Source organism: Coregonus lavaretus (genome assembly GCF_964263955.1).
Source record: "Coregonus lavaretus genome assembly, chromosome: 6".
Lineage (NCBI taxonomy): Eukaryota > Metazoa > Chordata > Actinopteri > Salmoniformes > Salmonidae > Coregonus > Coregonus lavaretus.
The window spans coordinates 64,316,418-64,340,551 of NC_139993.1; the positions used below are offsets into that span (position 1 = coordinate 64,316,418).

The window sequence follows — 24,134 nt, forward strand, 5'->3', positions numbered from 1 at the left end:
TGAGAACTGCTAGCTAACAGGCTGCTAACAGCTGAGAACTGCTAGCTAACAGGCTGCTAACAGCTGAGAACTGCTAGCTAACAGGCTACTAACAGCTGCGAACTGCTAGCTAACAGGCTACTAACAGCTGAGAACTGCTAGCTAACAGGAAAGCTGTCTCCCGAGTCTCCCGAGTGGCACAGTGGTCTAAGGCACTGCATCGCAGTGCTAGCTGTGCCACTAGAGATCCTGGTTCGAATCCAGGTTCTGTCGTAGCCGGCCGCGACCGGGAGACCCATGGGGCGGCGCACAATTGGCCCAGCGTCGTCCAGGGTAGGGGAGGGAATGGCCGGCAGGGATGTAGCTCAGTTGGTAGAGCATGGCGTTTGCAACGCCAGGGTTGTGGGTTCGATTCCCACAGGGGGCCAGTATAAACAAATAATGTATGCACTCACTAACTGTAAGTCGCTCTGGATAAGAGCGTCTGCTAAATGACTGAAATGTAAACTAAGGTAAACTACTAACAGCTGAGAACTGCTAGCTAACAGGCTGCTAACAGCTACGAACTGCTAGCTAACAGCTTCAGTTTCTAATTGAAAACATTTTGACTGCTACTCCAAATTTCCATTTTACAACCGCGACCTACAGCGTCTTCAGATCTAATCACAGCCAACCAGCTGGGGCTATAACAGGCAGGGTTTTAACCGCTGTTAGTTACAGAGCTCTGAGTCTGTCGTCTCAGTCAGGAGCTAATGATGGATACAGTCAAACATAATGCTATTTTTTTTCTGTGTGCATCCCAAATGGTACCCTATTCCCTAGATAGTCCACTACTTTTTTACCAGGGCCCTAGAGTCAAGAGTGTAGGTAATAGGGTTCCATTTCAGACAATGAAGGTGTTGATTTAGACTTCAGTACGTCTCTGGGGGGAAAAGTCACACTCTCTTTCAGACACACTCAGATTAGACTGGGTCTGGACTAGACAGCTGATGTTGGATGTGTTGTGTACTCTGGCTAGTGGCTTTATTAAGACTGTCCATCCATAGCTTGTTTCTCCTCCACTGTAGCAGAGGCTGGAGACCTCAGGTTAGAGGGAGGGAGGGAGTGTGTGCGCGTGCGTGCGTGTCATGTGGTCCTCTGTAGCTCAGCTGGTAGAGCACGGCGCTTGGAACGCCAAGGTAGTGGGTTCGATCCCCGGGACCACCCCATACACAACAATGAATGCACGCATGACTGTAAGTCGCTTTGGATAAAAGCGTCTGCTAAATGGCTTATTATTATTATTATTATATTATATTATTATGTGACTACCCTGCATGACGCAGACAGGAGATGCAGTCTGGATATTTGTATTGTGAACGTTAATGCAGCTTAATCTATTAATTAGGTTATATTCAAGGAGTTCACCGCTATGCAGCTCTGTGTACAGTATCAACTGTTGGAGTTGCGGCTGCATTAGCTAACTTCATTGTCTCTGTGTGAGTGGCCCTTTTAATAGAGATGAATCAGGAGAATTCAGGGACTTCATCGGCAGCTCTGGCAGGGTTATCAACCTCTGTGCCATCATGCAGCTTTGTGGTTCTGGGGGTTACAGTCAGTATCAACTGTTGCCGTCGCTGCAGCAAAACTATTTTTTTTTTGTTGTCATTTAGCAGATGCTCTTAATCCAGATCGAATTTACAAGAGCAATTAGGGTTAAGTGCCTTGCTCAAGGGCACATCGACAGATTTTTCGCCTAGTCGGCTCTGGGATCAGAACCAGCGACCTTTCGGTTACTGGCACAACTCTCTTAACCACTAGGCTACCTGCCACTCAGCACCAGGCTCCTTTATGTATTCTGAGGGTCCCAGTATCAGCTGTTGCCGTCGCTGCGGCAACACTCTATTGTCTCTAATGTTAGAGACTATCATTAGGAGTAAAGTCAATCGTCATAGTGCATAAGTTGGCTGATGAGCTTTGGGCTCAAACGTTACCGGCATGACAATTATTACTCATCTTGTGGTCAATCTCCATATTCTTGGATGCCCTGGGCTCCACCCCCATCTCGCACTTTATGTCCCCTCTGTGTTTTGTCCTGTCGATTTCTAAGAGACCATCTCTCTCTGATTTCTAGATGTTTTTCCTGTTAGTTTTTCTAAGACCTTTCTCTATCTCTCTCGCTCTCTCTCCTCTCGCTCTCTCTCCTCTCTCTCTCTCTCTCCTCTCGCTCTCTCCTCTCGCTCTCTCTCTCGCTCTCTCTCGCTCTCTCTCGCTCTCTCTCGCTCTCTCTCGCTCTCTCTCGCTCTCTCTCGCTCTCTCTCGCTCTCTCTCTCGCTCTCTCTCTCGCTCTCTCTCTCGCTCTCGCTCTCTCTCTCGCTCTCTCTCTCGCTCTCTCTCTCGCTCTCTCTCTCGCTCTCTCTCTCGCTCTCTCTCTCGCTCTCTCTCGCTCTCTCTCTCGCTCTCTCTCTCGCTCTCTCTCGCTCTCTCTCGCTCTCTCTCGCTCTCTCTCGCTCTCTCTCTCGCTCTCTCTCGCTCGCTCTCTCGCTCTCTCTCGCTCGCTCTCTCGCTCTCTCTCTCTCGCTCTCTCTTCTCGCTCTCTCTCGCTCTCTCTTCTCGCTCTCTCTCCTCTTTCTCTCTCTCGCTCTCTCTCTCTCTCCCTCTCGCTCTCTCTCTGTCTCTCTCCCTCTCTCGCTCTCTCTCTTTCGCTCTCTCTCGCTCTCTCTCCCTCTCTCGCTCTCTCTCGCTCTCTCTCGCTCTCTCTCCCTCTCTCTCGCTCTCTCTCGCTCTCTCTCCCTCTCTCTCCCTCTCTCGCTCTCTCTCCCTCTCTCGCTCTCTCTCCCTCTCTCCCTCTCTCGCTCTCTCGCTCTCTCTCTCTCTCTCTCGCTCTCTCTCTCTCTCTCGCTCTCTCTCTCTCTCTCTCTCTCTCTCCCCTCTCTCTTTCTCTTTCAACTCTAGCTCTCTTTCTCTTTCTCTCTCTCTCTCTCTCTCCTCTCTCTCTCCTCTCTAACAGATTATCTCTCTCTCTCTCTAGCTGTTTGTGCTGTGTCATGGCCTGCTGCAGCTAACCCAGCTCCTGTACAGCTCCTACTTTAAGAGCACCATCACCACCATCGAGAGACGCTTCGGCCTCAGCAGTTTCTCCTCTGGCACCATCTCCTCTCTGCACGAGGTAGGAGCCAACCAGTAACCACAGCACAGTAAACTCATGTTAGATTAATCTCATGTGGTACTGAAAGAGTAGAAATGCACAAGCACTTGGATGGTGTTGTGATCTGACTTATTATATTAGTATTATATGAATATGCCACCTGCTTTTGTTGAAGTGCTGTCGGATCCCTGCTCCTAGATAACAAGTAGAAAACAAGCAGCCATTCACTGACCGTGCATTGCTACTGTATCCTCCTGGTCAGAAGGACTTGACCCACTCTCTCTCTCTCTCTCTCTCTCTCTCTCTCTCTCTCTCTCTCTCTCCCCCCCCCCCCCCCTCGCTGTCCCTCCCTTCCTCCCACTAGGTGGGGAACACAGTTTTGATAGTGTTTGTGAGTTACCTGGGCAGCAGGGTCCATCGGCCTCGTCTCATTGGACTGGGTGGTCTACTGATGTCCATCAGTGCTCTGATCCTGGCCCTACCTCACTTCCTGTCCCAGCCCTATGAGTACGACTCTGCCATACATGGTAAGATCTAGGGATTAAATATATCTCTATTACAGCTACAATCGTTTTCCGCAATACCAAGGATATACACTACCGTTCAAAAGTTTGGGGTCCCTTAGAAATGAAACCATCAGTCCTGTGTTCCAATGGCACATTGTGTTTGCTAATCCAAGTTTATCATTTTAAAAGGCTAATTGATCATTAGAAATCCCTTTTGCAATTATGTTAGCACAGCTGAAAACTGTTGTGCTGATTAAAGAAGCAATAAAACTGTCCTTCTTGAGACTAGTTGAGTATCTGGAGCATCAGCAATTGTGGGTTCGATTACAGGCTCAAAATGGCCAGAAAAAAATAACTTTCTTCTGAAACTTGTCAGTCTATTCTTGTTCTGAGAAATGAAGGCTATTCCATGCGAGAAATTGCCAAGAAACTGAAGATCTCGTACAACGATGTGTACTACTCCCTTCACAGAACAGCGCAAACTGGCTCTAACCAGAATAGAAAGAGGAGTGGGAGGCCCCGGTGCACAACTGAGCAAGAGGACAAATACATCAGTGTCTAGTTTGAGAAACAGACGCCTCACAGGTCCTCAACTGTGGAAGGGGCTTGATTGGAGCCAATTTCCTCCTACAACAGGACAATGACCCAAAGCACAGCTCCAAACTATGCAATAACTATTTAGGGAAGAACCAGTCAGCTGGTATTCTGTCTATAATGGAGTGGCCAGCACAGTCACCGGATCTCAACCCTATTGAGCTGTTGTGGGAGCAGCTTGACCGTATGGTACGTAAGAAGTGCCCATCAAGCCAATCCAACTTGTGGGAGGTGCTTCAGGAAGCATGGGGTGAAATTTCTTCAGATTACCTCAACAAATTGACAACTAGAAATGCCAAATGTCTGCAAGGCTGTAATTGCTGAAAATGGAGGATTATTTGACGAAAGCAAAGTTTGAAGGACACAATTATTATTTCAATTAAAAATCATTATTTCTAACCTTGTCAATGACTACGATTCCTATTCATTTTGCTATATTTCCTATTCAAACTCATTTCATGTATGTTTTCATGGAAAACAAGGACATTTCTAAGTGACCCCAATCTTTTGAACGGTAGTGTACCTCTGACTAAGTCTCCATTGAAAATGTTTGTTGTTCCAGGACTAGGCTATTGCTGTGTCCGGGAAACTGGCCCCATGAGTTTTAAAACCTAGTGTATGGCAATGCAAGTATCATCCACAGTCAGTCTCTATAAAGCAGCAGTCTCAGTGTGTTGGACCTGGTTCAGCCTGTCATCGAGTGGATGGATGGATTTAGACTGGTGGATGGATTTAGAGTGGTGGATGGATTTAGAGTGGATGGATGGATTTAAAGTGGCATGATGGATTTAGAGTGGATGGATGGATTTAAAGTGGCATGATGGATTTAGAGTGGTGGATGGATTTAGAGTGGTGGATGGATTTAGAGTGGTGGATGGATTTAGACTGGCGGATGGATTTAGACTGGCGGATGGATTTAAAGTGGCAGGATGGATTTAGTGGCAGGATGGATTTAGAGTGGATGGATGGATTTAGACTGGTGGATGGATTTAGAGTGGATGGATTTAGAGTGGATGGATGGATTTAGACTGGCGGATGGATTTAAAGTGGCATGATGGATTTAGAGTGGTGGATGGATTTAGAGTGGTGGATGGATTTAGAGTGGTGGATGGATTTAGAGTGGTGGATGGATTTAGAGTGGATGGATGGATTTAGAGTGAATGGATGGATTTAGAGTGGTGGATGGATTTAAAGTGGCATGATGGATTTAGAGTGGCATGATGGATTTAGAGTGGCGGATGGATTTAGAGTGGCGGATGGATTTAGAGTGGCGGATGGATTTAGAGTGGTGGATGGATTTAGAGTGGTGGATGGATTTAGAGTGGTGGATTGTGAGAGCCAGCCTGGGCTGCAGGTGCTCTCTAGCTGAACCCGATCAGCATAAATCATATGGAAAATGTTAATCTCTGAGTACTCCAGGAAAGCCCAAAAGATTAGGACTGTCTCCCAGGCAGTTGATTTAACTCAGAGCTCTGTTCACTTTCATTACACACACACACACATACAACACACACACACACACACACACACACACACACACACACACACACACACACACACACACACACACACACACACACACACACACACACACACACACACACACACACACACACACACACACACACAGTACTCTGGCTGGCTGGTCTCCTCATTGTATCCACTGAAGGGTCAAATGAAACTCCAGGAACATTAACTCAGCTGTGTGTATAGTTCACGAGCCTGTAATTAACTGTGTGTGTGTGTGTGTGTGTGTTTTCTCCAGATCGCCAAGACCTGTGTTCACTGCAGGGTACCTCCAACGGGACAGAGGCCTGTGGGAAAGCAGAGACCAAACGTATAGCAGACACCAATAACCTGTGGCTGCTCATGGCTATAGCTCAGCTGCTGTTCGGGGTGGGGTCTGTTCCCATACAACCCTTTGGTATCTCTTATGTGGATGACTTCGCCGGACAAGGCAACTCCCCCCTCTACATTGGTAAGAGGCCTGTAGATTACTGAAACACTAGTCCCTCTACATTGGTAAGAGGCCTGTAGATTACTGAAACACTAGTCCCTCTACATAGGTAAGAGGCCTGTAGATTACTGAAACACTAGTCCCTCTACATTGGTAAGAGGCCTGTAGCTTACTGAAACACTAGTCCCTCTACATAGGTAAGAGGCCTGTAGATTACTGAAACACTAGTCCCTCTACATAGGTAAGAGGCCTGTCGATTACTGAAACACTAGTCCCTCTACATTGGTAAGAGGCCTGTAGATTACTGAAACACTAGTCCCTCTACATAGGTAAGAGGCCTGTAGCTTACTGAAACACTAGTCCCTCTACATTGGTAAGAGGCCTGTAGATTACTGAAACACTAGTCCCTCTACATACACTACCGTTCAAAAGTTTGGGGTCACTTAGAAATGTCCTTGTTTTTTTGAAAGAAAAGCATTTTTTTTGTCCATTAAAATAACATCAAATTGATCAGAAAAAGCACAGCTGAAAACTGTGCTGATTGAAGAAGCAATAAAACTGGCCTTCTTGAGACTAGTTGAGTATCTGGAGCATCATCAATTGTGGGTTCGATAACAGGCTCAAAATGGCCAGAAGAAAATTACTTTCTTCTGAAACTCGTCAGTCTATTCTTGTTCTGAAAAATGAAGGCTATTCCATGCGAGAAATTACCAAGAAACGGAAGATCTCATACAACGCTGTGTACTACTCCCTTCACAGAACAGCGCAAACTGGCTCTAACCAGAATAGAAAGAGGAGTGGGAGGCCCCGGTGCACAATTGAGCAAGAGGACATATACATTAGAGTATCTAGTTTGAGAAACAGACGCCTCACAGGTCTTCAACTGGCAGCTTCATTAAATAGAACCTGCAAAACACCAGTCTCAACGTCAACAGTGCAGAGGCGACTCCGGGATGCTGACCTTCTAGGCAGTTTCATAGAAAAAGCCATATCTCAGACTGCCCATCTTAATCCTTTCTTTTTATTGGCCAGTCTGAGATATGGCTTTTTCTTTGCAACTCTGCCTAGAAGGTCAGCATCCTGGAGTCGCCTCTTCACTGTTGACGTTGAGACTGGTGTTTTGCGGGTACTATTTAACGACTGATGGGTTGCTGATAATGGGCCTCTGTACGCCTATGTAGATATTCCATTTAAAAAATCAGCTGTTCCCAGCTACAATAGCCATTTACAACATTAACAATGTCTACACTGTATTTCTGATCAATTTTATGTTATTTTAATGGACAAAAAAATTGCTTTTCTTTTTAAAACAAGGACATTTCTAAGTGATCCCAAACTTTTGAACGGTAGTGTGGGTAAGAGGCCTGCAGCTTACTGGAACACTAGTATAATAATAAATAACAGACACAATGACAGCTGCATACCACCCTGCATCCCCCTGGTCATACCACCCTGCATCCCCCTGGTCATACCACCCTGCATCCCCCTGGTCATACCACCCTGCATCCCCCTGGTCATACCACCCTGCATCCCCCTGGTCATACCACCCTGCATCCCCCTGGTCAGTCCCTGGATGGGAGGCCAGATGCTGCTGGAAGTTGTGTTGACACAATGACAGCTGCATACCACCCTGCATCCCCCTGGTCAGTCCCTGGATGGGAGGCCTGCTGGAAGTTGTGTTGGAGGGCCAGTACGAGGCATTATTTTCTCTGGTCTAAAACAATGCCCCAGGGCAGTGATTGGGGACATTGCCCTGTGGTAGGGTGCCGTCTTTCGGATGGGACGTTAAACGGGTGTCCTGACTCTCTGAAGATCCCATGGCACTTATCGTAAGAGTAGGGGTGTTAACCCCGGTGTCCTGGCTAAATTCCCAATCTGGCCCTCATACCATCATGGTCACCTAATCATCCCCAGCTTCCAATTGGCTCATTCATCCCCCCTTCTCTTCCCTGTAACTATTCCCCAGGTCGTTGCTGTAAATGAGAATGTGTTCTCAGTCAACTGACCTGCTAAAAGAAAAATACCTTGACTGTCTCTTTTCTCCCCAGCCATCCTGTTTGCTATGTCTGTGTTTGGACCTGCCTTTGGGTTCCTGCTGGGCTCCGTCATGCTGAGGATCTATGTGGACGTGGACAGAACCGGCTCAGGTAGGTACTGGGTTTAGGTTGTTACATGGTGGACAGATCTGGTTCCAGTAGATACTGGGTTTGGATCGTTACATTGGTGGCAGAGGTTGTGTGGCGGGTTAGAGCTGTCATCGATCTGTCCCTGTCCCTGTCTCTGTCGCTGTCCCTGTCTCTGTCCCTGTCCCTGTCCCTGTCTCTGTCTCCCTGTCCCTGTCCCTGTCCCTGTCCCTGTCTCTGTCTCTGTCTCTGTCCCTGTCCCTGTCTCTCTGTCTCTCTCTGTCCCTGTCTCTGTCCCTGTCTCGGTCTCTCTCTGTCCCTGTCCCTGTCTCTCTGTCTCTGTCTCTCTCTCTGTCTCTCTCTCTCTCTGTCCCTGTCCCTGTCTGTCTCTCTCTCTGTCCCTGTCTGTCTCTCTGTCCCTGTCCCTGTCTCTGTCTCTGTCCCTGTCCCTGCCTTGGTCTCTCTCTTACGATCTCGATCTGTTTCTGTCTTTCTTTTTGTCTGTCTCTTTCTCTCTCCCCCTCACCATTCCACCCTCCCTCTGACTTTCCTCTCTCCTCTCTCCTCTCTCCAGTCACCAATGCTGAGCTGGCCCCTGCAGACCCTCGCTGGGTGGGTGCTTGGTGGATGGGCCTCCTCATCTCCTCTGCCAGCTTAGCTCTGACCTCCATCCCATACTTCTTCTTTCCTCGCAGCATGCCGCTGGAAGGCAATGTAGGTAACACTCCGTCGCTGAAGTTGTGTCCTAAATTGCACCCCTATTCCCTATATAGTGAACTACCTTTGACCAGGGCCCTTAAGAGACTAGGCTGTCATTTGGGATGCTGACATAAATGCTAATGAATGTTTTACGAAGTCTTTATGTTGGATATGTGTCAAATAAGGTGTCACTGAAATTCCCTAGTACACGACCTCCCCAAAACCAAGGAGAAAGCAGTGCTACGGTAGTTCACTTAATAATTCCTCTTCTGAGAATACTATCTTCCTCAGGGGAGGAGTTAAGGTTGTAAGACCTGGGCCCGGACACTAATATAAAATGTATTATTGTATTTCATTATATTGAACGACGTGAAAACCTATAGCTTAAAAGGAGCCAGCAGTGCAACTGATTACGTTACTGTAGCTGTCTCTGTTGGTTGAAATGAACTAAGATGGAGTGCTGTATTAAAGCTTAGACCTATAACACATAGCAGGGCCTAGACTAGCGTCCTGTCCAGGGGGTGTACTGGTATATCAAGCTGTCTCACTACAGAAACAGGAGATAGGCTAGTGTTCTGTCCAAGGGGTGTACTGGTATATCAAGCTGTCTCACTACAGAAACAGGAGATAGACTAGTGTCCTGTCCAGGGGGTGCACTGGTATATCAAGCTGTCTCACTACAGAAACAGGAGATAGACTAGTGTCCTGTCCAGGGGGTGTACTGGTACATCAAGCTGTCTCACTACAGAAACAGGAGATAGACTAGTGTCCTGTCCAGGGGGTGTACTGTACATCAAGCTGCCTCACTACAGAACCAGGAGATAGACTAGCGTCCTGTCCAGGGGGTGTACTGGTACATCAAGCTGTATCACTACAGAAACAGGAGATAGACTAGTGTCCTGTCCAGGGGGTGTACTGTACATCAAGCTGTCTCACTACATAAACAGGAGATAGACTAGCGTCCTGTCCAGGGGGTGTACTGGTATATCAAGATTCTCTCTCTCTCTCTCTCTCGCTCTCTCCCTCTGGCATTTTGGCTGATCCAGCTGTATGAAACAAAGTTGACCTGGAAACTTTTATTGAATAATGAAATAAAAACAGCTGTTCTTTTGCTTTCTTCACCCATCCAAAACTACATTTTCCAAAATAAAAGCTCAAATTATGCATGCATTGTTTCTGCCATACTTCAACCCGAATGTCTCATTTCCTAGGCGTGTGGAACTGACATTCAGAATGAAGACTCCAAGAAGCCCGAGTTCTCACTGCTTGATTTCCTTAAGAGTAAGTCCTCTGTATCCAGACTGGCTGGCAGATGTAGCCATTGGCTGATCCACTAACACACTTGGACACATTTGTAAATATTGCTGCCAGGCGTGATTACAACAACGCCGCTAAAACTTTCCATCGCTATGAGATTTAGTCTTTCTTGTTTGTACCAGTCCCTCTGACCATTGTTTTGAGAAACTTGTTCCATACTTGAATTGTATAGTTGTATTGTGTGTTTTATAGGATTTCACAGAGAGTCTGTCTGGTAGCTACAGTATTCCTTAGTTAACGGACTCATTTATTTGTGTGTCCGTCCGTGTTGCGTGTGTGTGTGTGTCTGTATGTGTCTCTGTGTTTGTGTGTGTGTGTATGTATGTGTCTCTGTGTGTGTGTATGTGTCTCTGTGTGTGTGTATGTGTGTATGTATGTGTCTCTGTGTGTGTGTGTGTCTCTGTGTGTGTGTGTGTGTGTGTGTGTATGTATGTGTCTCTGTGTGTGTGTGTGTCTCTGTGTGTGTGTGTGTGTGTGTGTATGTATGTGTCTCTGTGTGTGTGTATGTATGTGTGTCTGTATGTATGTGTCTCTGTGTCTCTGTGTGTGTGTATGTGTCTCTGTGTGTGTGTGTCTCTGTGTGTCTCTGTGTGTGTGTGTGTGTCTCTGTGTGTCTCTGTGTGTGTGTGTGTCTCTCTGTGTGTGTCTCTGTGTGTCTCTGTGTATTCTCTCTGTTCCTCTCTCCCCAGTGTTCCCCAGACTGTTTGTTCGGATGCTCCTCAGTCCTCTGTTCCTGCTGTTGGTCCTGTCTCAGTGCTGTTTCTCTTCAGTCATCGCTGGCCTTGCCACCTTCCTCACCAAGTTCCTGGAGAGACAGTACAGCACCACCGCCGCATACAGCAGCCTCCTCATAGGTCAGTAACTCCTCAGGAAACGCAAGGGTGGCCTGGCAAGGGATTAAATCCATGGCTAGTGCCCCCCATATAGGCAGGGGAAAAACCAGTGCTGACCTTGGGGGATATGAGGGCCAGAACATGGCTAATGAACTGAATGTTTTCTTCTCAAGATTTGAATCAGACAACTTTGTGTCGGAGGTAAAACAAATGAAAGCATCATTACAAATGTTTGAGAGAGTTGTTGTTCAACAGTCTGATGTTCTAAAGTTGTTCAGTGGATGTAACACATACAAAAGCCCAGGCCCAGACAAAATAAGTGGGCATGTGTTAAAGCACTGTGCTGAACAACTGGCTGGTGTTTTTACAGACATTTTCCAATCTTCACTCAACCAGCAACACGTTCCAGTATTGTGGAAAAAATCAATAATTATACCAATTCCTAAAGTATCAAATCCCTCTGTGCTGAATGACTATCGCCCTGTCGCTTTGACATCCTTAGTTATGAAATGCCTTGAGAAAATTGTGAAAAGTCATATTCTCAGTGTCACCCAGAAGCTCCTCGACCCATTTCAGTTTGCCTATCAGACCAGCAGAGGAGTTGATGATGCCATTCTTACCCTCCTTAACATGGTCTATAGACATCTAGAAGGTGCCAAATCTCATGTCAGGGTTCTGTTTGTTGACTTTTCTTCTGCCTTCAACACAATCCAGCCTTACATTCTGGCACAGAGACTCATTCGGGACTTTTCCTTAGATGGGGGGCTGGTTTTGTGGCTGTTGGACTTCCTGAGCCAACGCTCACAGCGAGTCAAAATAGGTCCCCATGTGTCGGATATACGCAATACCAACACAGGCTCTCCTCAGGGATGTGTTTTGTCCCCACTTCTGTACATCTTGTACACTAATAGTTGTACTAGTTCCCATACTGACAGACACCTCGTTAAGTTCGCTGATGACACTGCCTTGATCAGCCTGTTGCATGATGACGAGGAACATCATGGCCCGGTCCTAGATGACTTTGTAGAGTGGTGTGAGGAATCACACTTGGTCCTCAATACTAACAAGACCAAAGAGATGTGCATAGACTTCAGGAAGCGTACAACACCTACCTCTGCAACATCTATCAGAGGCCAGAATATAGAAATTGTAGAGGAATATAAATATCTGGGTGTCTTTTTGGACAGTAAGCTTCAGTGGAGTAAATGTACAGACCAGATCTACAAAAAGAGCCAACAGAGACTGTACTTTCTAAAAAAGTTGGGTTCTTTTAATATAGACTGTACTATATTGACTCTGTTTTACAAATCCTTTATTGAGAGTATTTTAACTTTTTGTATTGTTTGTTGGTTTGGCAATGCCACTGTCAGTCAGAGAAACATGCTGAGAAGGATTATTACCACAGCAAGTAAGGTACTTGGAGTCAAACAGACAGGCCTGGATGAGATCTTTAAGGTCAGGGCCCTCCGTAAGGCTCACAAAATCATTTTAGACCCAAGTCACCCCCTGTACCTGGACTTTGAATTACTCCCCTCTGGGCGTAGGTATAGGGCACCCCTCAGCAGGAAAAATAGAACGAGACAATCATTTGTGCCAGGTGTGATATCCCTCTTAAATAGCTCGGGCAAATGTTCCCATTGACCCCGTAAGGCCAGCAGGCTAGTCTTTGTTTTAAATGTTTTAAATGTTTTATTTCTTATTTCTTACTTTTATTGGTGCGTGACTGTTATTGAAAGTTGTATTGTCAATCTTGTTTTGTATTTAACGCCACTTTAAATGTGTACATGACACTGCAACAAAATTTCCCCATGGGGACAATAAAGTAAGTAAGTAAGTACAGCACCAACCAGAGCTTCCAGCAGCCTCCTCATTGGTCAGTACAGCACCACCGCCGCTTACAGCAGCCTCCTCATAGGTCAGTACAGCACCACCGCCGCATACAGCAGCCTCCTCATTGGTCAGTACAGCACCACCGCCGCATATAGCAGCCTCCTCATTGGTCAGTACAGCACCACCGCCGCATATAGCAGCCTCCTCATAGGTCAGTACAGCACCACCGCCGCATACAGCAGCCTCCTCATTGGTCAGTACAGCACCACCGCCGCATACAGCAGCCTCCTCATAGGTCAGTACAGCACCAACCAGAGCTTCCATCAGCCTCCTCATTGGTCAGTAGAACACACACACACACAACGGACGTACATGCCGACACATACTCACCACACAGACAAACAGAGAGACACACACACACACACACACACACACACACACACACACATTTTAAACACTTTATTTGAATCCACAAATCACATTACAGTTGAGAAGGATTCAAACATGGATATGTGGACCACTTATGGAAACAGAAAGCACCTTTGTTCTCCAGTCCGTTAAGGCTGCCCATGGCAGCTGCCACAGAGCAGTACCTCGCTAGCTGCTTTGCATTTGTCCGACGCAGGCCTTCATATACACACTATGTTGAACAGAGGAGCTAGTATGTCTGTTTCTTTATTGATCGACTATAGATGCGGTAAAGATGTCAATCGAACTCGACCGAAACAGTGGAATTGACCTGGAAACGTGTGGTGAAAAGGGCCGTGGGGGAAACATCCCGAATCTCCTCATTGCCCCCCCCCCCCCCCCCCCCCCCTCAGCTAAATTAACCTACATTTAGCCTATTCTGTTGTATGTGTCTTTCACACTATGTTGAGGTCAAAATCGGAGTATATTGTATGGATGGATGTCAACCCCCACACATGTTCAGGTCATCGTTTACCAATCAACTGCATTACAATTAAAAATAATAATAATAATATGCCATTTAGCAGACGCTTTTATCCAAAGCGACTTACAGTCATGTGTGCATACATTTTTACGTATGGGGGTGGTCCCGGGGATCGAACCCACTACCTTGGCGTTACAAGCGCCGTGCTCTACCAGCTGAGCTACAGAGGACCACAGGACTGACTACCACCGCCGATTTCTGTATGCTAGCTATGCTAACCAGCTTATATGAACGGGAGTTAGCGTTTAGCAGTCTGTTCTTCTAAACCTGAAAAGAGACCACTTCTACATGTTGTGCAGCGAAAACAGCCAAATATACCCACATCAGACTTAAGTAACCACATTGTGGGCCTGTGACAATACATCAGTCATGACAGATTTTACGAATTTCCACTTTGTTAAATCAGATTTGTTGAATGTGCGCCAATCGGATCAATGGAACGGTCTGCATTCAATCGACCCCTTTACCGCATCTATGTGGAACAGATGCATTATGGTGTATCTGATCCTACCAGCTCTTTACCCTACTCTACAGCTGATATTGATCAGTTGGCATGGGTTGCAGTTGGCACGGGTTACAGTTGGCATGGGTTACAGTTGGCACGGAGATGAAGACACAGATATCTGTTCTTCACTTGGGATTGTTCTGATTACGGTTTACATCGAAGAGATGAACACACTGTAGTTGTGGATGAATGACAACTGTTATGGTGTGAAAAGGCTGTGTGAGGATGCTGGTAGAGAGTGAGCGTTGAAACTGTATCATCTCTGGTGTCTAGTCCTGTCTAAGCATTCATCTGTGGGAGCTGCAGCGCTTTGTATAGTCTGGGTCGGAGATGGCACCACAGGTTCAAAAGTGGTGTGGCAAAATTCATACTTTTCTGGGGGCCTGGAATTTTTTTCTGATCTCATGACCGACCTGGTCGGGTAAAACTCTGGGTCCTGTTCGTAGGTTATTACAAAATATTATTATTATAGATGGCTTCCCCTTTTTACATTACTGTGCAATGACTATAGGGCTGGGGGGTTTTCTCGTCAGGTCATGTGAATTGGAAACGCTCCTGGCCTAAGGTGGATCAAACCCTTCAAACTACCACATTCATTCTGAATCTGATATCTAAAGAGCCAGAGAGACAACCGCTTCCATGGACAACATACTCTGGAGTTTATTGAACTGCTATAGCAGGGCTGAGCGTTACGCAAACAACGGTTACAATGTCTTTTAAATATTCATTTCACTCACACACAATGTAGAAAAGTGTTTGAATTCTATATCATAAAACCTATTATTTGTTTCATCTGATTACAGTGCTCTTCTGGAATGATTCATTCTGTCAGCTTTATGTAAGGCAGGGTTACATTTAACACTATAGACTGTAACAAGGCAGGGTTACATTTAACACTATAGACAGTAGACTGTAACAAGGCAGGGTTACATTTAACACTATAGACAGTAGACTGTAACAAGGCAGGGTTACATTTAACACTATAGACAGTAGACTTTGTAACAAGACAGGGTTACATTTAACACTATAGACAGTAGACTTTGTAACAAGACAGGGTTACATTTAACACTATAGACAGTAGACTGTAACAAGACAGGGTTACATTTAACACTATAGACTGTAACAAGGCAGGGTTACATTTAACACTATAGACAGTAGACTGTAACAAGGCAGGGTTACATTTAACACTATAGACAGTAGACTGTAACAAGACAGGGTTACATTTAACACTATAGACAGTAGACTGTAACAAGGCAGGGTTACATTTAACACTATAGACAGTAGACTGTAACAAGGGACAGGGTTACATTTAACACTATAGACAGTAGACTGTAACAAGACAGGGTTACATTTAACACTATAGACAGTAGACTGTAACAAGACAGGGTTACATTTAACACTATAGACTGTAACAAGGCAGGGTTACATTTAACACTATAGACAGTAGACTGTAACAAGGCAGGGTTACATTTAACACTATAGACAGTAGACTGTAACAAGGCAGGGTTACATTTAACACTATAGACAGTAGACTGTAACAAGGGACAGGGTTACATTTAACACTATAGACAGTAGACTGTAACAAGGGACAGGGTTACATTTAACACTATAGACAGTAGACTGTAACAAGACAGGGTTACATTTAACACTATAGACTGTAACAAGGCAGGGTTACATTTAACACTATAGACAGTAGACTGTAACAAGGCAGGGTTACATTTAACACTATAGACAGTAGACTGTAACAAGGCAGGGTTACATTTAACACTATAGACAGTAGACTGTAAAAAGGCAGGGTTACATTTAACACTATAGACAGTAGACTGTAACAAGGCAGGGTTACATTTAACACTATAGACAGTAGACTGTAACAAGGCAGGGTTACATTTAACACTATAGACAGTAGACTGTAACAAGGCAGGGTTACATTTAACACTATAGATAGTAGACTGTAACAAGGCAGGGTTACATTTAACACTATAGACAGTAGACTGTAACAAGGCAGGGTTACATTTAACACTATAGACAGTAGACTGTAACAAGGCAGGGTTACATTTAACACTATAGACAGTAGACTGTAACAAGGCAGGGTTACATTTAACACTATAGACAGTAGACTGTAACAAGGCAGGGTTACATTTAACACTATAGACAGTAGACTGTAACAAGGCAGGGTTACATTTAACACTATAGACAGTAGACTGTAACAAGGCAGGGTTACATTTAACACTATAGACAGTAGACTGTAACAAGGCAGGGTTACATTTAACACTATAGACAGTAGACTGTAACAAGGCAGGGTTACATTTAACACTATAGACAGTAGACTGTAACAAGGCAGGGTTACATTTAACACTATAGACAGTAGACTGTAACAAGGCAGGGTTACATTTAACACTATAGACAGTAGACTGTAACAAGGCAGGGTTACATTTAACACTATAGACAGTAGACTGTAACAAGGCAGGGTTACATTTAACACTATAGACAGTAGACTGTAACAAGGCAGGGTTACATTTAACACTATAGACAGTAGACTGTAACAAGGCAGGGTTACATTTAACACTATAGATAGTAGACTGTAACAAGGCAGGGTTACATTTAACACTATAGACAGTAGACTGTAACAAGGCAGGGTTACATTTAGCACTATAGACAGTAGACTGTAACAAGGCAGGGTTACATTTAACACTATAGACTGTAGACTAACAAGGGACAGGGTTACATTTAACACTATAGACAGTAGACTGTAACAAGACAGGGTTACATTTAACACTATAGACAGTAGACTGTAACAAGGCAGGGTTACATTTAACACTATAGACTGTAACAAGGCAGGGTTACATTTAACACTATAGACAGTAGACTGTAACAAGGCAGGGTTACATTTAACACTATAGACAGTAGACTGTAACAAGGGACAGGGTTACATTTAACACTATAGACAGTAGACTGTAACAAGACAGGGTTACATTTAACACTATAGACAGTAGACTGTAACAAGACAGGGTTACATTTAACACTATAGACAGCAGACTGTAACAAGGCAGGGTTACATTTAACACTATAGACAGCAGACTGTAACAAGGCAGGGTTACATTTAACACTATAGACAGTAGACTTTGTAACAACGTTGTTTTATGTGTAAGTCATAAAAACTTTAACCTTGTGTTGTTGTCCTGGTCTCCATCTGGCCCACCACGGGTTGGTTCACTGGCACTGTAGGTACTGACACTGTAGGTACTGATTGCCTGTAAAATCAATATATTCAATAATTAAATCAATTACTTTCAACTTTTTCATTGAAAATAATATCCCCCTTTTTATGAAGTAGATTTTATTGAATGTCACTCATTCTGTTGCACTCTATTCTACCCAAACCTGCATTACCAGTTCATATCAGTAGGTGTCACTATGAACTAGCTAGTTGAAAAAGACTGACACCGTGATGGCTGCCTGTTTCTGTATTTGTGAAAGTTATGGTGGTGCTAGAATCCATCCATTAGCCATCCATCCATTAGCCATCCATCCATTAGCCATCCATCCATTAGCCATCCATCCATTAGCCATCCATCCATTAGCCATCCATCCATTAGCCATCCATCTGTTATGGTTGGACCAATGTGTTCATATCGTCTGTGTAGGCTGCTCTGTGGCGGAAGTTGTAGATTGTAGACAAACATTTGTGAATAATCACCAGCAGTGGAAATAACATGCCAACATTACTGGACTAACGAACTGGCTGACTAACCTTTCCAGGAACTTCAGTATCCCTTGGCATTGGGTAGCAGCAGCAGCAGATCGTTTCATCTTCTTTATCCTGTGCCAAACACATTTATTCAGTGAGTCTAAATTATTAACGTTAGCTGCTGGCTGCATGATTGCGTCAACCTAGCTAGCTAGCTAGCTAGCGCTAGTAGTTTTGTTAGCGAGCTATAGATTGGATCATTCTAGCTAGTTTTAGAGCAAATGTATTGAAAATGAAATACATAAATGTCTCATTTACATACGTTTTTCCACTCCTGAGTCAATAAATGTTTGAATCACCTTTGGCAGCGATTATAGCTGTGAGTCTTTCTGGGTAAGTCTTTATTGGTTGTTGATTATTGCTAGACAACCATTTTCAAGTTTTGCCGTAGATTTCCAAGCAGATTTAAGTCAAAACTTTAACTTGGCCACTCAGGAACATTCAATGTTTTCTTGGTAAGCAACTCCAGTGTAGATTTGTCCTTGTGTTTTAGGTTATTGTCCTGCTGAAAGGTGAATTCATCTCCCAGTGTCTGTTGGAGAGAAAACTGAACCAGGTTTCCCTCTAGGATTTTGCCTGTGCTTAGATCCATTCAGTTTATTTTTTATCCTGAAAAGCTCTGCAGTCGTTAACGTTTAGAAGCATTCCCATAACATGATGCAGCCAACACTATGCTTGAAAATATGGATAGTGATACTCAGTAATGTGTTCTATTGGATTTGCCTCAAACACAACACTTTGTATTCAGGACAAAAAGTTAATTGCTTTGCCACATTTTTTGCAGTATTAATTTAGCGTCTTGTTGCAAACAGGATGCATGTTTTGGAATATTTTGATTTTGTACAGGCTTCCTTCTTTTCACTCTGTCAATTAGGTTATTATTGTGGAGTAACTACAATGTTGTTGATCCATCCTCAGTTTACTCCTATCACAGCCATTAAACTCTGTAACTGTTTTAAAGTCACCATTGGCCTCATGGTGAAATCTCTGAGGGGTTTCCTTCCTCTCCGGCAACTGAGTTAGGAAGGACGCCTGTATCTTTGTAGTGACTGGGTGTATTGATACACCATCCAAAGTGTAATTAATAACTTCACCATGCAGACTTTTACTCCTGAAATTATTTAGATTGCTATAGCAAAGAGTTTGAATACTTATTGACTCAAGACATTTCAGCTTTTCATTTTAATTTTGAAAACATAATTACACTTTGAATTGATGGGCCAGTGACAAAAGAAATCTACATTTACAATTCAGGCTGTAACACAACAAAATGTGTAAAAAGTCAAGGGGTGTGAATACTTTCTGAAGGCCCTTTAGCTACCTTGTTTTCCATGAAAGGTTGTGTTCGCTCTCATAAGACAGGCAACCAGGAGTGCAGAGTCAAACAACGAGGTGCTGGTGCAACCAAACCTAGTTGTTGAGAGGCGCGGTTGACAAGTGAATCCACCTGTCACAGCGAGCGTGGGGGGGGGGGGGGGTTTACCGTGTGAAATCCCAGGCTCAGGGTTGTATTCACTAGACAAAACAAATGGGCTGAAATTGGGGGAGGTACTATGTCAACTTGTTCAATATGAGATGCCTGCTTTTTTTTTTTTTTCATTGCAAAGTTTTTCTATGTTTTTCTATGACGTGAACTAATGAATGTCTGATAAACGCGTTTGGTGCTGCTGCTTTCAAAATGGTGTGGCGGCGCCATACCAGATTAAAAAGTACTGGGGCAAATGGTGTCTCGCCACACAGCTCTGATCTGGGGACTAGTCTCTGTAATAATAATAATAATAATATGCCATTTAGCAGATGCTTTTATCCAAAGCGACTTACAGTCATGTGCGCATACATTTTTACGTATGGGTGGTCCCGGGGATCGAACCCACTACCCTGGCGTTACAAGCGCCATGCTCTACCAATTGAGCTACAGAGGACCACTACTTGTACTCTGTGTCATGTGCCAAGTGGAATGTAATAGCTGAACAGAGACTGGCAACCAGGGCTAGCGTTTGTATGCCTGAGACAATAAAGTTGATCTTATCTTTTAGTTAAGTCAAATCAAATTCTGTAGCTCGCTAAGCACTCTTTCATACTATCTCTGTCTTTGTAGTTCTGTATGTAGAGATATATACACTATACAGATACAAAGAGATAGTATACAGATACATACTGTAGAGAAAGTATTTATATCAGTTCTGCTCTCAAATCTTGTCTTCCCTCTCAGGTGCGGTGAACCTTCCGTCCGTTGCCGTGGGGATGCTGGTGGGTGGAGTCATCATGAAGAGGACAGGTCTCTCTCTGAAGACCATCCCTCGTTTCTCCGTCGCCATGCTCTCCATCTCTGTCCTCCTCCTCATCCCCCTCTTCTTCATGGGCTGTCCCACACAGAGGGTGGCCAAGGTCAACTACACACCCCATGGGTGAGTCAGAGAAGGGATCTGCATCTTTGCCAAACAGCTACATTTTGGAGAGCCGTGTCCTGACTGATAGGGCCATGTCCTGGTGGATTGGGCCATGTTCTGGTTGATAGGGCCATGTCCTGGTGGATTGGGCCGTGTCCTGACTGATTGGGTCATGTCCTGGTTGATAGGGCCATGTCCTGGTGGATTGGGCCGTGTCCTGGTGGATTGGGTCATGTCCTTGTGGATTGGGTCGTGTCCTGGTTGATAGGGCCGTGTCCTGACTGATAGGGCCATGTCCTGGTGGATTGGGCCATGTTCTGGTTGATAGGGCCATGTCCTGGTGGATTGGGCCGTGTCCTGACTGATTGGGTCATGTCCTGGTTGATAGGGCCATGTCCTGGTGGATTGGGCCATGTCCTGGTGGATTGGGTCATGTCCTTGTGGATTGGGTCGTGTCCTGGTTGATAGGGCCGTGTCCTGGTGGATTGGGCCATGTCCTGGTGGATTGGGCCGTGTCCTGGTGGATAGGGCCATGTCCTGGTGGATTGGGCCGTGTCCTGGTGGATTGGGCCATGTCCTGGTGGATTGGGTCGTGTCCTGGTGGATTGGGTCGTGTCCTGGTGGATTGGGCCGTGTCCTGGTGGATTGGGCCGTGTCCTGGTGGATTGGGTCGTGTCCTTGTGGATTGGGCCATGTCCTGGTGGATTGGGCCATGTCCTTGTGGATTGGGCCGTGTCCTGGTGGATTGGGCCATGTCCTGGTGGATTGGGCCGTGTCCTGGTGGATTGGGCCGTGTCCTTGTGGATTGGGCCGTGTCCTGGTGGATTGGGCCGTGTCCTTGTGGATTGGGCCGTGTCCTGGTGGATTGGGCCGTGTCCTGGTGGATTGGGCCGTGTCCTGGTGGATTGGGCCGTGTCCTGGTGGATTGGGCCGTGTCCTGGTGGATTGGGCCGTGTCCTGGTGAATTGGGCCGTGTCCTGGTGAATTGGGCCGTGTCCTGGTGGATTGGGCCGTGTCCTTGTGGATTGGGCCATGTCCTGGTGGATTGGGCCGTGTCCTGGTGGATTGGGCCGTGTCCTGGTGGATTGGGCCGTGTCCTGGTGGATTGGGCCGTGTCCTGGTGGATTGGGCCGTGTGGCGCTGATTGGTTGGGCTAGGGTGACCATATTTTAGTTTTCAAAAAAGAGGACAGTGGGGGCAGAGGGACACCCGCAGTGGGTGGTAAATACAAATGCGTTCACAACCAGGCAACTATGTTATTGAACTTTAATACATAAAGTAAAACATCCTTTCCATTCAACTGTTGGCCCTCAACTATAGAATAACAACAAACAAATAAATAAAAATAGTTTAGTTTTTAGCAAAGAAAAATTGTGCAATCTTCAGTAGCTCTGAATGAAAATCTATGCTTTTGGACCTTTCAAAATATTTGGTCCACTTCTTGTGTGCTTGCAGATTACTGAACTCTCCATCGCTGTTACACCTTTCTGTGAATTTCTTCAGGTTGGTGACCTGATCAATGCACTTTGCATCATCAATTGGCACCCCCCTTTTCTCCCGGGTGTTTGATACTGGCTTCTATGTCATTCTAGTCAGGCGTCTCACTCAGATCCATCCTCATGAAAGAGGAGAACACCTCCGTGGGTGCCGTCCATTTCTCCAGATACTCCAGGCATGAACTCTTTAAGGAATACCTGGGATAGGATAAAGTAATCTTTCTACCCCCCCCCCCCCCCCCCCCCCCAAAAAAAAAACTAAAAAATCATTGAAAAGTGGTTATCCCACTGGCTATAAGGTGAATGCACCAATTTGTAAGTCGCTCTGGATAAGAGCGTCTGCTAAATGACGTAAATGTAATGAACTGTACAGACCCTGTACTTGAGCAATGAAATGGTCACAATTCTTACCAAGTCCATCATTGTGCTTTTGTGCCAATAGTCCCTTAACTTTAAGGGACATGAAGTTATTGGTCTTGCGTTCAAGAAGCATGGTGTGGACTTTGTTCAAAAAGGTTCTTCACTTCCACAATTGAATTGCTCTCCCTTTCCATCTCCTGAATGTGTGAATGAAACACACATGAGTGAGTGCATGTGCCAGAGGTAAATTTCACTGAACTCATCTTCAAAAAACGTATTGATCAAGGAGGGTGTTTTTTCCTGTGACAAAAATAATGCTTTCAAGGCTGGAAACATCCGTAGCAGCCTCTCAATACCTGGGAATAATGACAGCCATCGCGTCTTGCTGTGAGAAAGGAGACTTCTGTATTCAACATCAACAAATTCACAGTACTCCTTCAGATTCTCTGTGCGCACAGTGTAGATGTGAAAGTATTGACATATTTTGAAGATGATGTTCTCAATATGGACATCTAGTGTGTCTGCCCCGTAATGAACACAATTGTTCAAGACGTGTGCTGGGCAGTCCACGCCGATTAAATACTTGTTCTGCAATGACTTCTTTAAGTTTGCGAAAACATCATTTCCTTCTTCATCTCGCCGGATTCCCCCGAACATTGTATTGAAGTTGTCACCTGTAAATGCAATACATTTTGAAAAAATCCCATTATTTCCCAGTGTTTCTTTGATGTATTGCGCGATCGTATCAGCTGTCTCGTTTGGAGTGTTTTTAACTTCCGACTAATTTACTTTGCACGCCACCATTCTTCCAATCAAAATACTGAATAAGCAGAGGGAATATTTTCCCAGCACCGCGATTGCTCCCATCAGTAGAAACCCCACACTAAGGTATCTCTTCTAGTGCTTTCAGAGCTATGTCGACAGAATGTGGTGTTATCACAGCGTTAACTATTGCTTCGGTCTTAGTACGAGCGCTTGAAGATTTTCGCGCAGTCTCGGAATCAGGGAAAGCCTTTTTTAACAAGGCAGCCGTGCAGTCCATTGATCTGTAGCTATTGTGATGCTTCGTGGTGTGGAATGCAAAAACTCCCTCCGCAGCAGTAACAGCATCTTCTGTTTTACCTGCTCTCACAAAAACAGTCTGTTAATTTACCTGACGAACTTTCTCCTTTAGCTGCAATTTTGTGTTTTGCAGAGCTTATGTGGCCTTCTAGTTCGCTAGCACCTTTATTTGACACTGACACGTAGCTTTGCATTCTGCTTCACACGGATCCCGACCAAGACGAAAACACGGGAATTTTCTCTGTAAATCGTCTGTGAATTTACATTTGCGTTTGGCCATTTTTACGCTGTTCTGGAGCCATGTGCCACTGTTGACAAGCAAGCTGCTGCTCTGTCTCTTGGCTGTTCCCATGGCGAGGGTAATGATTGAGATGCAGTCTGACCAATGTTTGCGTAGGCCTACATGACCGACCAATGGTGGCGTGTGAGAAGGCGGGACCTAAAGAGAAAGGTCAAAGCAAGGCAAAACGCACACAATGAATGGCGACTGTAGAAAGCAAAAGCCGAATCCCGGACATTTTGGGAGATTTTGAAATAATATCCCGGCAGGACACATTTTTTTAGGTCCAAAAGGAGGACATGTCAGGGAAAAAGAGGACGTATGGTCACCCTAGGTTGGGCCATGTCCTGGTTGATAGGGCCATGTGGCCCTGGTT

At 45.2% G+C, this 24,134-nt stretch overlaps 1 protein-coding gene across 2 annotated transcripts in view; it reads left to right on the forward strand.

The window, feature by feature from the left end:
• The window catches only part of LOC311130250 (solute carrier organic anion transporter family member 2A1-like), a 37,218-nt gene that overhangs the window by 6,496 nt on the left and 6,588 nt on the right, over window positions 1-24,134 (forward strand). For both annotated transcript variants that reach the window (XM_084162954.1, XM_084162953.1), the window contains exons 2-9: window positions 2,990-3,127; window positions 3,471-3,633; window positions 5,972-6,184; window positions 8,212-8,310; window positions 8,861-9,000; window positions 10,197-10,266; window positions 10,992-11,156; window positions 20,383-20,578. In XM_084162954.1, coding sequence (XP_084019080.1) covers window positions 2,990-3,127; window positions 3,471-3,633; window positions 5,972-6,184; window positions 8,212-8,310; window positions 8,861-9,000; window positions 10,197-10,266; window positions 10,992-11,156; window positions 20,383-20,578 — 1,184 coding nt within the window. The remainder of the gene's footprint in view (window positions 1-2,989; window positions 3,128-3,470; window positions 3,634-5,971; window positions 6,185-8,211; window positions 8,311-8,860; window positions 9,001-10,196; window positions 10,267-10,991; window positions 11,157-20,382; window positions 20,579-24,134) is intronic.